Source organism: Coregonus lavaretus (assembly GCF_964263955.1).
Source record: "Coregonus lavaretus genome assembly, chromosome: 22".
In the NCBI taxonomy this organism is placed as follows: Eukaryota; Metazoa; Chordata; class Actinopteri; order Salmoniformes; family Salmonidae; genus Coregonus; species Coregonus lavaretus.
Genome location: NC_140009.1, coordinates 10047849 through 10062917, shown reverse-complemented (window position 1 = coordinate 10062917; position 15069 = coordinate 10047849). Strand labels below are relative to the sequence as shown.

Here is a 15069-nt window from a genome sequence, read left to right as displayed (position 1 = left end):
CTCTCTCGCTCTCTCTCTCTCACACACACACACACACACACACACACACACACACACACACACACACACACACACACACACACACACACACACACACACACACACACACACACACACACACACACACACACACACACCTTTCCATTCACAAGTTAGTTGAGGTTGTATTGTATTGTGGAACACACATAAGTGATTGTATAGCAGTGGAGGCTCTTCAGAGGAGGAAGGGGAGGACCAAATTAAAATAGTGAAATATGAAAAAAGTTTTTTTTTTTTTTTTTTAGATAAAACTATATTAAATATATTAACGTCACCAAATAACTGAAACGCACTGTTTTGCAATGGTCTACAATAGCCTCAACAGCACCCTCTAGGGTATCTCATGGTGTAGCCGGAGGACAGCTATTTTCTGGCCTTCAATACAATACAAAACCTGGGAGGCTCATCCCATTGGGCAAAAACTGGTTGAATTAACGTTGTTTCCACTTCATTTTAACAACAACATTCAATGTGATGACGTAGAATCAACATGGAAAACTGATTGGATTTGTAAAAAGTCATCAACATAAGGGAATTTAAATATTTTATTCACCCAACTTTTAACATTTTGGTTAATTTCACGTTAGTTGACAACGCAACCAGATGTTGAACTGACGTATGTGCCCAGTGGGATGGTTCTCACCCCCTTCCATAGACTAACACAGTAAAAGTATGACGACCTCCGGAGGACATCCTCCAACCTATTAGAGCTGTTGCAGCATGAACTGACATGTTGTCCACCCAATCAAAGGATCACATAATGAATCTAGTACTGAAAGCATAAGCTACAGCTAGCTTGCACTGGAAAATGGAACGTTATGGTCATTAAAAAAAAATTGTCCTCTCTAATTTTAAATGGCACCGACCGCAGCTGGTGTAGCCATAAAGTGAACCATGGTTTCTTGCTTGTTGAATCATTTAAAGGGAAACTGTGTGATTCTGCTTCCCTTCATGTCCACTCATCAAACCTGTTGTAGTTGTCCTTTATTTCTCACACAGCTTCTTTCCACCACCATACCATCACACGTTCTCTCTGCTATAGTCAGGCTGAAAATATATTTATTCTCACATGCAGCGGCAGCTTGGCAGAGTACAGAAAAGGCATTAAGAACTAAGGCAACTCCATCTATCATTTACACAGACTAAACACCCAGAGGAAACCCAGCAGAGAAAGCATTACAGAGACACTGTGCAAAACAATCCACCTAACACTGCTGTTGTAGCCTCCCTGGCTGCAGCCTCTGCCAAGGGGTCTGGACTTGCATGGCACAGGTGGTGGTGTGTTGCAGGGTCGCTGGTTTAAGTCCCGCTCTGGCTGTTCACCCCTTATTGCACTGTCACAGTATAGAGTCAGAAGACTGGATGCTGAAGTGGGATGGACACAAAATGGTGCCTGGGAAGAATCGGACTCAGGGCAGTTTCCCCTGGGGAGTAGCCTGCCTGATGGACACTGATGTCTCCAGGTTGAGGTCAGTTCCACTTGTGATGGTAATTCAGCGGTATCAAATCAAAAGAATCAAAAATATATGTTTTTGTTTGGATTTGTGATGTATTGGAATTGACGTTGTAACTTACATTTTGGAATCTGATTTGAAATAGTGGAATTGACTCCAACCTTAATCCTTTTCTTTCCATAGGTTGGGTTTGCTTATGACATACAGTACAAATTGATTAAGGTGTCCAAGTTAGCCCCTGATAGGTCTGATGTTAGCAATAGAAGGAACGTTCAAATGTGACTCCCAAATAGACACACAACAAACATACGTAAAAAGAGCACCTCTTATATGATAATCTATATGCAGGCATTGCTTTTCTATGTTTTACCTGTAATGTATGTTCACCAAAATTATAATAATACAAAAACTGTAATAATAAAAAAAAAAGCTATCTTGTAAAAAAAAACAATATGGAAGGGAATGCTTCAAAATATTTCCATATCATATATCTCATCTTTGCAATTTGGTTGGGAAAAAAACCATCCTCAAAAAAAGATATTTCTGAGGACTGATTAATTTGACACAAACACAATAGTATTTATTTATTTATATTGACCCTGTTTTCAGGCTTTAATACCTGATTATTAAAAGCATGGTTTAAAAAAAGTCAGATATGGAAATGTGGATTGGGCAAGTACATCCTTCCCTTTCCCTTCCCCTCACACTGTTTGTTTCTCTCATATAATCAGGAATTAGAATACAGGATCTCTATGGTTAGAATCAGGAATTAGAATACAGGATCTCTATGGTTAGAATCAGGAATTAGAATACAGAATCTCTATGGTTAGAATCAGGAATTAGAATACAGGATCTCTATGGTTTCTCTTCTCTCATCTGTCCTCACCATCTCTCGTTCTCTCTCGTATACAGATTTAAATTTGGTCAGGGCAATTTGACTAATCTCCTTTCCCCAATTCTGGTCTCTGTCTCCTTCTCTCCTCAACCTCTTCCTCTCCCCACTCCTCTTCTCTCACTCCTCTTTGCTCCACTCCTCCTCTCTCTCTCCTTCCATCCTCTCTATCTCTCTCCCTGTGCTTATTTCTTGTAGTTGCCAAACTGGATGGCCAGACGGTCACTGACACAGCGGAAGGCAGCGGGTTGGACCTCCCAGTAGTTGACTGGGTTAGAGTAAAGGCTAATGCCGTTATAGAACGTCCTCTTCATCCCAAAGCCTCTTGGGCAGAAGTCATCCACTCCCACCTGGCTGATGCTGTTGGAATGGAGGTACACAACCTACAGGGTGGGAGGGGGACAGCACATGGTGTAATAGAGCTGCTTCAAGGCCCTTCACCTGTCTGATGACTACCACTCTACCAGTACTACACACACACACACACACACACACACACACACACACACACACACACACAGACACAGACACAGACACAGACACAGACACAGACACAGACACCCATACAGACACATGCAGACACAGACACACGTACACACACAGTCACTCACCTGTAGGTACTTCATGTCAGGCAGACCCTTGGGGATTGCTGTGAGTCTGTTGTTCTCCAGGTGCAACTCTCTCAGGCGGGGGACGTACGCTAGACTGCCATTCTCTATCATACGGATGTGGTTAAAACCCAGCCCCAACCTGGCAACCAGAGAGTCAGAGAGAGACAGAGCGTCATCATCCTTATATCTGTAACACCTACCAGTAGTTCTTGAAGTTACCACTGGGTGGCATGGTTGCCTAAGAAAGAGCCCGAATGGAGGGTAGACAACGTGTCCATACAGAAATATTTGATCACTGCTTGCCTCTTTTTTCAATCAAGCAGACTTTATTTCAGTCTCAAAGAGCTATTACATAGATTGAAGTGGGGTACTTAACCCTAAACATTAAGAACTGGAGGCTCTCAGTACTCAATTACTGCAGTTAACTCTGCCTACGCAAACATAGCAGCACACTGCCATGTGAATCCCATTGTATTTCTCTCTTTTACGCACCTGTACAAGTGTTTGTAGCGGCTCAGGTCCTCCAGCTCGATGGCCTGTATCTGGTTGTGGTCCAGATGGAGCTCATGGAGACTGTCTGGCAGGTCTGGAGGAGACAGAACACATGCCTCTTAACTAACCTTCTGGAGGAGACAGAACACCCACCTCTTAACTAACCTTCTGGAGGAGACAGAACACATGTCTCTTAACTAACCTTCTGGAGGAGATAGAACACATGTCTCTTAACTAACCTTCTGGAGGAGACAGAACACCCACCTCTTAACTAACCTTCTGGAGGAGACAGAACACATGCCTCTTAACTAACCTTCTGGAGGAGACAGAACACAGGCCTCTTAACTAACCTACTGGAGGAGACAGTACACATGCCTCTTAACTTTCTGGAGGAGACAGAACACACGCCTCTTAACTTTCTGGAGGAGACAGAACACACGCCTCTTAACTAACCTTCTGGAGGAGACAGAACACACGCCTCTTAACTAACCTTCTGGAGGAGACAGTACACATGCCTCTTAACTTTCTGGAGGAGACAGAACACACGCCTCTTAACTTTCTGGAGGAGTCAGAACACACGCCTCTTAACTAACCTTCTGGAGGAGACAGAACACCCGCCTCTTAACTAACCTTCTGGAGGAGACAGAACACACGCCTCTTAACTAACTTTCTGGAGGAGACAGAACACATGCCTCTTAACTAACCTTCTGGAGGAGATAGAACACCTGCTTCTTAACTAACCTTCTGGAGGAGACAGAACACACGCCTCTTAACTAACCTTCTGGAGGAGACAGAACACACGCCTCTTAACTAACTTTCTGGAGGAGACAGAACACATGCCTCTTAACTAACCTTCTGGAGGAGATAGAACACCCGCTTCTTAACTAACCTTCTGGAGGAGACAGAACAAACGCCTCTTAACTAACCTACTGCTACAAAAAAAAAAAGTGTAAAGTGGTTTTTCCCACTGGCTATAGGGTGAATGCACCAATTTGTAAGTCGCTCTGGATAAGAGCGTCTGCTAAATGACGTAAATGTGCCCTTGAGCAAGGCACTTAACCCTAATTGCTCCTGTAAGTCGCTCTGGATAAGAGCGTCTGCTAAATGACTAAAATGTAAATGTAAAATGTACAACATCAAAACATCTCTACCAACTTCTGCTTACAATACGGTCCATCAGAATAATGTACACTGTACATTAGTGGTCTCCAACTCTGGTCTTTAAGAGCTACAGGCACTGTATTCAATAAGTTATCATCACTTCTGAGTAAACCACTTGCTGTGTGTACCGCGTACCCTTGGGTACTCCAGTGAGTTGAGCCTCAGAGATGCGCAGGTAGCTCAGTTTCAGTCCCTTGAAGGCTCCTGGCTCAAACCCACTGTTCTGGATCGGGTTCCCTCCCAGCTCTACAAGAACATACATAAGACACATTAGAACACGGCTGTGGCGAATTTGATTGAATTCCAGCATATTGAATATGCTGAGGTAATACTGAAACATTGAATGGCACTGTAATCTTTAATGAACTCTGACCTATGCAGTTCATGCTGCCCAGTCCAGAGAAGGCCCCCTCATGGACCTTCTTTATGCGGTTCTCGTGGATCCTCAGCTCCACCAGAGAGGGGGGCAGATTCTTGGGGACGCCAGTCAGGAGGTTTCTGGAGAAGTACAGCTTCTGCATGTGTTTCAGAGGAACAAAGGCCTTGGGGTGGACCTTACTGATCTTATTATTCACCAGGGACAGGGCCTGAGGGATGGAAAGAGACAGAGAATGAGAGAGCGAGGGAGAGAGGGGTGTGAGTAAATAAGCAAGCTTTCTTTGCCCCCCTTCTCTCTCCTAAGTGCCCTAGTTATGTCCAGTCAGTGTCTTTCTCTCTCCCACCACCCCTCTCTCTTACTCCAGAGTGTGGCCAGCCTCTGCCTGGAGCTAAAGGGAATATTCTAGTTCACATCCTCTCCTCTCTGCTCCCGGAAAGCCTTCATTTATCCCTGTCGCCCACTCAGAACAGATGACCAAGCCCAATATTGAACACGGCCAGAGAGGAAACTCACATTAAATAAAACAGTTACCTCTCTATGGATGAAGACATTTTCACCCTGCCTGCCTGCACGTCTGCCTGCCTGCTGTGGTTTCCATCTGACACTTATTTCTGTTAAGTTACCTAAGGTGACTGACAAGGAATGTTGTCCTTCCCTGGTGGTTTGTTTAAGTGGTCAACCAAGCTGTCTCAGACAAAGAGCTTCTGTAGGAGTTGAGGGACTGAAATCTGTCCTCTTGAATTGTGCCAAAAAAAGGCCAGTTAGAATTAAATGCTCTTCCCCTCTCCCTCTCACTCTTAAATCTCTACACCCCCTCTCTTTCTCTCTTTCTCTCTTTCTCTCTCCTCTCTCTCTCTCTCTCTCTCTCTCTCTCTCTCTCTCTCTCTCTCTCTCTCTCTCTCTCTCGCTCTCTCTCTTACGTAGAGGTTGCTGAGGCCTTTGAAGTCGTTCTCCTTCAGCTCAGTGATGCGGTTGTTCTGCAGGTCCAAGAGTTTGGTGTCAGCGGGAATGCCCTTAGGCACCTCAGTCAAACCTGCAAACACACACACACAGACACACACACAGTGTCAGTGGGGATTCATACACATACGGAACAAAAACATACACACAGTTACACACACGCCCACACACCCAGATGGGGACACCAGATGTCATCCAGCTGGTTTAGATTTCACTAAGTCCCAAAGGACGTGATTCCAACAACATCAGCAAGATCACATCAAATAAATTAAGAAGACGGAGTAGGGCACAACCCTGACACACACACACACACACACACACACACACACACCCACACACACACACACCACACACACACCACACACACACATGATAAAGAGACTATGAGAATATGAAAGTACAGTTAATATACTGCAGAGAAACACCTGCTAACAACCAGAGACCTGATTGGCTCCTCATGTTATGAAAAAAGGTATCTCTGTTCAACTCCAAACTTTAAACCAGAACATGATGTCTTTGTCTATAATGGGCAAGAAGTGACAATATCAATGTCATAGAACAGTTTCCTAAATTGTGGGTAGGACCAACTGGTGGGTTGCAGCCAGTGACAGTTGTCAGAAACCCTGGTGTTTTTATAAAGGAGAATTGTATTACATTGATCTTTCATCCTACCTGGTACATTCTGGTCCCCACAAGGATTCTGATTAAACTTCTTATAAACGTTTGATAAACATGATTGAACTCAGTGAACCATTTTAACGAGACAACATCATAAAGCAGTCTGTGTTACAATGTTTCAGTTCTCAGATGGTCGATTGGCCAGGTCAACAGAACCAAGCCGCTGCCATGGTTTCAACTCATCATGACTAGGGCTGTGGCGGTCATAACATTCTGTCAGCTGGTTATTGTCATGCTGGTCTCACCGTAATTGACCAGGCCTCCACGCATACAAGCCGCTGATGCGCGCATTTGGAACATCTACATTTGAACAAGTCTAATAAATCAATTGAATATACACCATCACAATACATCCATTATTTATTTTAGGCAGGTATAAAGAAACATTATGATATGAAGAAAATGTATTTCAGAAGAACAGAATATGAGTTGGCCTATTACTGTATGTTATCTGGCTATGCTCCATGCCATAGGCTGTAGGCTTGTTCATTTAGCAGACAATTATGCTTATAAGTCCCATGTCATTATTTTATATTATATGATTTTATAGTAAGAAGAACATAATCGAATTTAGCTGAATAAAATAGAAAGGATATTTTTCCCATTCTGGAGCGAGTGCGCATATGAAGACTATGTTGAGCATAAAAGTCATCATTTGAAAAAGGTCCTATAGGCTACGCTCGATTTAGAGTTATTTGGGAACTTTAGTTGTTAATTATACAAACCATAGAATGTCTTAGAAATCAAAACATATATGGGCAGCATGATGCGACTATAGGCTATTGACGATTTGAGAAAGTCGCAAAAAAAAAAAGCTTTCGCTCTGTTCTTTGCCTCAGGCTACACACACTGTTCTCTCATCAAGTCATCATATTATCACCCACCAGACCATTCTCAATGTAATATTGTCTATACTAATATGTTAAATTAGTTTCGATTTAGAATGGGAACAATATACATGTCATCCGCCTATGCACTTGTCGTATATGATGAATGGTGGCAATTATCGCTATCAACAAAGAGTTCGCCATACTGCATCGTGTTAGAGGCTTTTATTAAAATCACGAATTTACAGCATAGATACAGACTCGCGATGTCCGGAGAACGGCTCCCAGATTGATATGGCCGTTCTGCCGTCTAATCGTTTACCCCCTATTTATAAACAATACAAAGGGAGGGGCTACTCCCCTTCTTCTGGCCAATCACCAGTCTCCCCTCGGGCGTCACCCTCCAAGCGGCACATTTCAAATAACATCATAAAACATCCCCCCTTTGGCCTGAACAACCAACATTCCATTTCGTCATGAAAAACATTTAACAAAGGCATAATCTTCAGATACGATACACTCAAATAGCGAATGGAAGCCGCTTTCCCGCCTGTTCGTTTGGGTAGGCTACTCTGGTTATTTCATTCCAGGCATCAACCACTGTTTGAGGAGCATGCAGCCTCTCGCGGCGCGACAGGTGATATTCCGCCCAAACTCTGTATGCCATGGGCTCCCCAACCCTGTTCCTGCAGCTACCAAGTGCTTCATTTGGAAAACCAAGTGAAATCTGTTCGGGAACATGAAAAGTAACATGTTTTCACAACGAAACATATTTTATTAAATTGTTGACAGCTCCTCTCTCTGCGTGCTTGAGAAAGTAATGAAGAAGAAAAGGGAGGAGATGGAAATGCAGGGTGGTGAGATATTCTGTAACTAACGGTAGCCTAATGGTCACACTATTAATTATGAAATTATTTAAAAAATCCCTATTACTAGGCTATTCAAAATCAAATACAAATTCACTATTGTAGGCTTACTCTGTAAGCCGCCCTGCACAATCAATGAACCAACTGCATCGCCTAGGCCTATACATTCTCTCCCAGACTCATTAATAGAAACTTTGGAGTGTAGCAAAAGGTAACCAGTCCATCCAGTATGCATAATAATACAGTCCACACTCAAAGGCGATTATTATAATTACTTTAATTTTGGAATATAGGCTAGACCAATTAAAGACATCTTAAATCCGTTTTTTAAATGTTTTTCTGCGGTGAATAATATGCGGTAGGATACTGTATGTATGTATTGTAAAACGAACGGCACAATCATTATTTTTATTCCGGGGGTTTTCAGGCTTGGGCTCATATATAGGCCTATGCATATGTATAAGCTCTATGGATGTTTTTAATTAATCATCTGTTTCTTTCTTCAAATTGATCAATCACAGTGAGGTGAGTTTAAAAGCACCATACAGTTGATGATAAGTGTTTGATGTGATTTTCTATTGCATTGATGTCAGAGTGGTTTGGAGGACAATAGAGCCCTGAGTACCAGGCCATTAGCAAGCTGGATACTACTAACACATGTCCTGAGTGCATAAAAGGAGATTACCATGACTCAACAGTCATGTCGAATTTTACTGCGGTCATGATTCATGACCACAAAACTCATCACGACCACAACCCAGTCCAGCAACCATCATACTGTTGCAACAACACCCCTAGCATCACCTACTGTTCCCCTGTCACACCCTGACCACATCTGACACAAGACACACTACTACACTCTCCTGACCCCAACCAGGACACAACACAACCCAACATATTTTAACACTTTGAACACTACCAAGCTCTGTTCAACAGTACTGCCATTTGAATACAGCCAATGTCTCTACTCAACATACATGATGTTCTGTGTGTCTGAAGAAACCTATTCTGGTCGGTATTGGTTATAATAACACAACTCAAACCCCTCCCTTGACAGAACACGTACCCCCAAAACCCTTAACCAAGCACCGCCCCAAAACAAATTATTTACCACTGTACCACACAACTCTCCAGTATGTTGTCACAACCATTGCCCAAAACAAAACCCCATAAAAGCCCATACCAACACCCCACACACCTCCAACAACCCAAGCCCAATGTAAATCCCAAACATGTTCAATCATTTGAAAATAAAATAGACGACCTAAGATTACGGTTATCCTACCAACGGGACATTAAAAACTGTAAACATTTATGTTTCACCGAGTCGTGGCTGAACAATGACATGGATAACATACAGCTGGTGGGATATACGCTACATCGGCAGGATAGAACGACTGACTCCGGTAAGACAAGAGGTGGCGGTCTGTGTATATTTGTAAACAACAGCTGGTGCATAAAATCTAATACTAAGGAAGTCTCTAGGTTTTGCTCGCCTGAGGTAGAATATCTCATGATAAGCTTTAGACCACACTATTTACCAAGAGAGTTTTCATCTATATTTTTCGTAGCTGTCTATTTACCACCACAAACCGATGCAGGCATTAAGATTGCACTCAATGAGCTATATAAGGCCATAAGTAAATAGGAAAACGCTCATCCAGAGGCAGCACTCCTAGTGGCCGGGGACTTTAATACAGGGAAACTTAAATCCGTTCTACCTAATTTCTACCAGCATGTTAAATGTGCAACTTGAGGGAAAGAAACTGTAGACCACCTTTACTCCACACACAGAGACGCGTACAAAGCTTTCCCTCGCCCTCCATTTGGCAAATCTGATCATAACTCTATCCTCCTGATTCCTGCTTATGAGCAAAAACTAAAGCAGGAAGCACCAGTGACTCGGTTAATAAGGAAGTGGTCAGATGACGCAGATGCTAAGCTACAGGACTGTTTTGCTAGCACAGACTGGAATATGTTCCGGGATTTTTCAGATAGCATTGAGGAGTACACCACATCAGTCACTGGCTTCATCAATAAGTGCATCGATGACGTCGTCCCCACAGTGACCATACGTACATACCCCAACCAGAGGCCATGGATTACAGGCAACATCCGCACTGAGCTAAAGGGTAGAGCTGCCGCCTTCAAGGAGCGGGACTCTAACCCGGACGCTTATAAGAAATCCCGCAATGCCCTCCGACGAGCCATCAAACAGGCAAAGAGTCAATACAGGACTAAGATTGAATCGTACTATACCGGCTCTGACGCTCGTCGGATGTGGCAGGGCTTGAAAATGATTACAGACTACAAAGGGAAGCACAGCCGCGAGCTTCCCAGTGACACAAGCCTACCAGACAAGCTAAATCACTATGCGCGCTTCGAGGCAAGCAACACTGAAGCATGCATGAGAGCATCAGCTGTTCCGGATGACTATGTGATCAAGCTCTCTGTAGCCGATGTGAGTAAGACCTTTAAACAGGTCAACATTTACATGCGCTGACCAACTGGAAAGTGTCTTCACTGACATTTTCAACATGTCCCTGACTGAGTCTGTAATATCAACATGTTTCAAGCAGACCACCATAGTCCCTGTGCCCAAGAACACTAAGATAACCTGCCTAAATGACTACCGACCCGTAACACTCAATTCTGTAGCCATTAAGTGCTTTGAAAGGCTGGTCATGGCTCACATCAACACCATTATCCCATAAACCCTAGACCCACTCCAATTTGCATACCGCCCCAACAGATCCACAGATGATGCAATCTCTATTGCACTCCACACTGCCCTTTCCCACCTGGACAAGAGGAACACCTATGTGAGAATGCTATTAATTGACTACAGCTCAGCGTTCTACACCATAGTGCCCTCAAATCTCATCACTAAGCTAACGACCCTAGGACTAAACACCTCCCTCTGCAACTGGATCTTGGACTTCCTGACGGGCCTCCCCAGATGGTAAGGGTAGGTAACAACACATCTGCCATGCTGATCCTCAACACGGGGGCCCCTCAGGGGTGCGTGCTCAGTCCCCTCCTGTACTCCCTGTTCACCCATGACTGCAGGGCCAGGCACGACTCCAACACCATCATTCATTTGCAGACGACACAACAGTGATTAGGTCCAAAAGGCTTCTTAACAGCTTCTACCCCCAAGCCATAAGACTCCTGAACAGCTAATCATGGCTACCCGGACTATTTGCATTGTCCCCCCACCCCAAACCCACCCCAACCCCCTCTTTTACGCTGCTGCTACTCTGTTTATTATTTATGCATAGTCACTTTAACTCTACCCACATGTACATATTAACTCAATTACCTTGACTAACCGGTGCCCCTGCACATTGACTCTGTACCGGTACCCCCTGTATATAACCTCCCTACTGTTATTTTATTTTACTGCTGCTTTTTAATTATTAGCTTTTTTTTTTAAATCTTAAACTGCATTGTTGGTTATGGGCTTGTAAGTAAGCATTTCACTGTAATGTCTACACCTGTTGTATTCGGCGCATGTGGCAAATAACATTTGATTTGATTTGACCACAGCCCAACTCCAATCTGTAACCCCAAATCCCTCCTCTCTAACCACTACACACACACACACACACACACACACACACACACACACACACACACACACACACACACACACACACACACACACACACACACGCACACCTAAACCCCACTACTGTTTCACACAACTATTCCACAGAAGATTGGTATACACTCAGAGACAGAGACAGACGCCATAGCCAAAATACATCTGTTCTAAATAAGCACTGACAACTCGCAAATTATATGCTTCCACATTTACTCACTTCAGTAGTCTGGGACAGGAAATGTAGTGTTAGGTGGTGGGATGAAAATGAAATGATGATTCAACAAAACCAAATCCGAAACTACAGACTATTATTTGCAATATAACAGTTAACTTGAAGAATACTAGCTACACACAAAAAAGCAACACTCATGTAGAAATATAAAGAAATACTATACAAACATACACGACTCTCAGACCTACTGCACAGTGTGTGCACACACGAAAATACACACACACACACACACACTCACACACACACACACACACACACACACACACACACACACACACACACACACACACACACACACACACACACACACACACACACACACACACACACACACACACACACACACACACAGTGCATACAACTACAATGTTCATATTTTGAGATAATAAGCATTTATTTCGAGGCTTGTCATTGGTCTTTGTTGGGACATAGGCTGTAAAGTCTTTGAGAGGACTATAATTTAGGAGAATGGAGGGTTATGGTCTGTGAATTTGAGTATTTATATACATTTATATGTGTATGTGCGTGCTTGCGTGTGTTTAGATGTAGGATCTTAATTTGAGCCAGTTTGCTACAGCAGGAAAATAATCCTGCAGCAACAGGAAAGTATGTGGATTATAATTAATGGACATTTTTGTAGGGGTTTATACCTTTTTCGTAAGGGAAAATCAAGTCTAAAATGTCAAAGAAATGTCAAACTTCAGAAGCCTTTTTAAACCTCAAATACACTACAAGTTTTACATTTCCTGCATTGCATGAAAGTTCTCCTGCAACAGGGTGATCAAATTAAGATCCTACATCTGTTTGTGTGTGTGTTCCTTGTTCCCCCTCACTTTTATCCATTCTTTTACACATAATCAATTGAAAATGATGCCTCTGGTCCACAGTAGGTTAATCGTTCTCATTTATTTGAGCCCCTGTCTATTTCAGTGTTAATGAAATGGGACATACAACACTGATCTTTCCCAATCCTCTCCACCGAAGCTAAGGAGAAACACAAACACATGGCTTCCATCCCTTCTTTAGTAACACTCTTCCCCGCTATCTCTCTCATCCTTCTAAACTCCCCTCCATCCTTCGTTCTCTCCTTCCCTCGATTTCCGCTGAACATCCTGTGTGTGTAAAGAAAACCATGAAACAGCTCATTAAAGACCTTCAAGACCTCAAGGAAATTACACACCAAGCTTTCATCTCGTCTCCTCCCATCAAAGTGTCTCTCACAATCTCTACCTTTCTCCTCTCTCTTTCTCTCTCTCTCTTTCTCCTTTCCCTTCTCCTCTACCTTTCACCCGCTCTCTATTTCTCTCTCTGTTGTTCTACTGTTCTTCCCTTCTCTTTCCCTCTTCTCTCTCTTCCTCTCTCTCCGCCGCTCACTTTGGGAACAGAAAATCCCTCTAAGACTTTCTTTATCAAAATACACCCGTTATCCGTGGGAGAAATTGCTCTCTATGATAATACACCATCAGATCCCATTCTCTCTCCTCTCTCTCTCTCTCTCTGGAGTCATGCAATGCACAAAGTCATTCACAGAAGAACGCCAACCAGCTGACCCCTCTCTGCCTCCCATTCATATTATACTGGGCCCTCTGGCCTCCAAAACACATGTCTGTACCCTGCTTCAGGTAACCACATAGATAAACACGCACAATGGCATACGCACACATACACACACACATAATCACAGACATGCTTATGGTGGGACACACACTCACCCAGATCGGAGCATTGCACCACTCTGCGTTGGCACTGGCACCCAAAGGGGCATGAGGGCAGTTCAGGAGGGGGCAGCTCCTCTATTGCTGAGCCTTCCTCTTCATCTCTCATCATCGACATCATCCCTCCCACATCACTGTCCATCGCAAAGTCCCAGAATCCCCTCTGCTCAAAGGGCAGGGCCGACGATGGGGCGGGCAGCCGGGCAAGACACAGCAGCAACAGGAGAGAGGAGTGGGCCAACATCACGGGACTATACACACACACACCTGTGGAAAGAGAGATAGTTAGGGCAAGAGAGAGAGAGAGAGAGAGAGAGAGAGAGAGAGAGAGAGAGAGAGAGAGAGAGAGAGAGAGAGAGAGAGAGAGAGAGAGAGAGAGAGAGAGAGAGAGAGAGAGAGTTAAAAACACACCTAGAGAGAGAGTTAAAAACGCACCTAGAGAGAGAGAGTTAAAAACACACATAGAGAGAGAGAGTTGAAAACAGAGAGAGAGAGAGAGAGAGAGAGAGAGAGAGAGAGAGAGAGAGAGAGAGAGAGAGAGAGAGAGAGAGAGAGAGAGAGAGAGAGAGAGAGAGAGAGAGAGAGAGAGAGAGAGCGAGAGAGAGAGAGAGAGAGAGTTAAAAACACACCTAGAGAGAGAGAGTTAAAAACACACCTAGAGAGAGAGGGTTGAAAACAGAGAGAGAGAGAGAGAGAGAGAGAGAGAGAGAGAGAGAGAGAGAGAGAGAGAGAGAGAGAGAGAGAGAGAGAGAGAGAGAGAGAGAGAGAGAGAGAGAGAGAGAGAGAGTTAAAAACACACCTAGAGAGAGAGAGTTAAAAACACACCTAGAGAGAGAGAGTTAAAAACACACCAACAGAGAGAGAGAGTTAAAAACACACCTAGAGAGAGAGAGTTAAAAACACACCAACAGAGAGAGAGAGTTAAAAACACACCTAGAGAGATGGAGAGTTAAAAACACACCTACAGAGAGAGAGAGAGTTAAAAACACACCTAGAGAGAGAGAGAGAGAGTTAAAAACACACCTAGAGAGAGAGTTAAAAACACACCTAGAGAGAGAGAGAGTTATAAACACACCTAGAGAGATGGAGAGTTAAAAACACACCTACAGAGAGAGAGAGAGTTAAAAACACACCTAGAGAGAGAGAGAGAGAGTTA

The 15069-nt window shown here is 43.6% G+C and overlaps 1 protein-coding gene across 1 annotated transcript; it reads right to left on the bottom strand.

Annotated features, from left to right (window-relative positions):
• Nucleotides 1–1012: 1012 nt before the first annotated feature.
• Nucleotides 1013–14176, bottom strand: bgnb (biglycan b). The gene is made up of 7 exons (XM_084187649.1): nucleotides 13911–14176; nucleotides 5949–6061; nucleotides 5023–5236; nucleotides 4785–4895; nucleotides 3489–3582; nucleotides 2997–3135; nucleotides 1013–2768 (listed from the first exon to the last, which is right to left on the bottom strand). The coding sequence occupies exons 1-7, from the start codon at nucleotides 14155–14157 to the stop codon at nucleotides 2571–2573; spliced, it is 1116 nt and encodes a 371-aa protein (XP_084043775.1). The 5' UTR covers nucleotides 14158–14176; the 3' UTR covers nucleotides 1013–2570.
• Nucleotides 14177–15069: the final 893 nt, after the last annotated feature.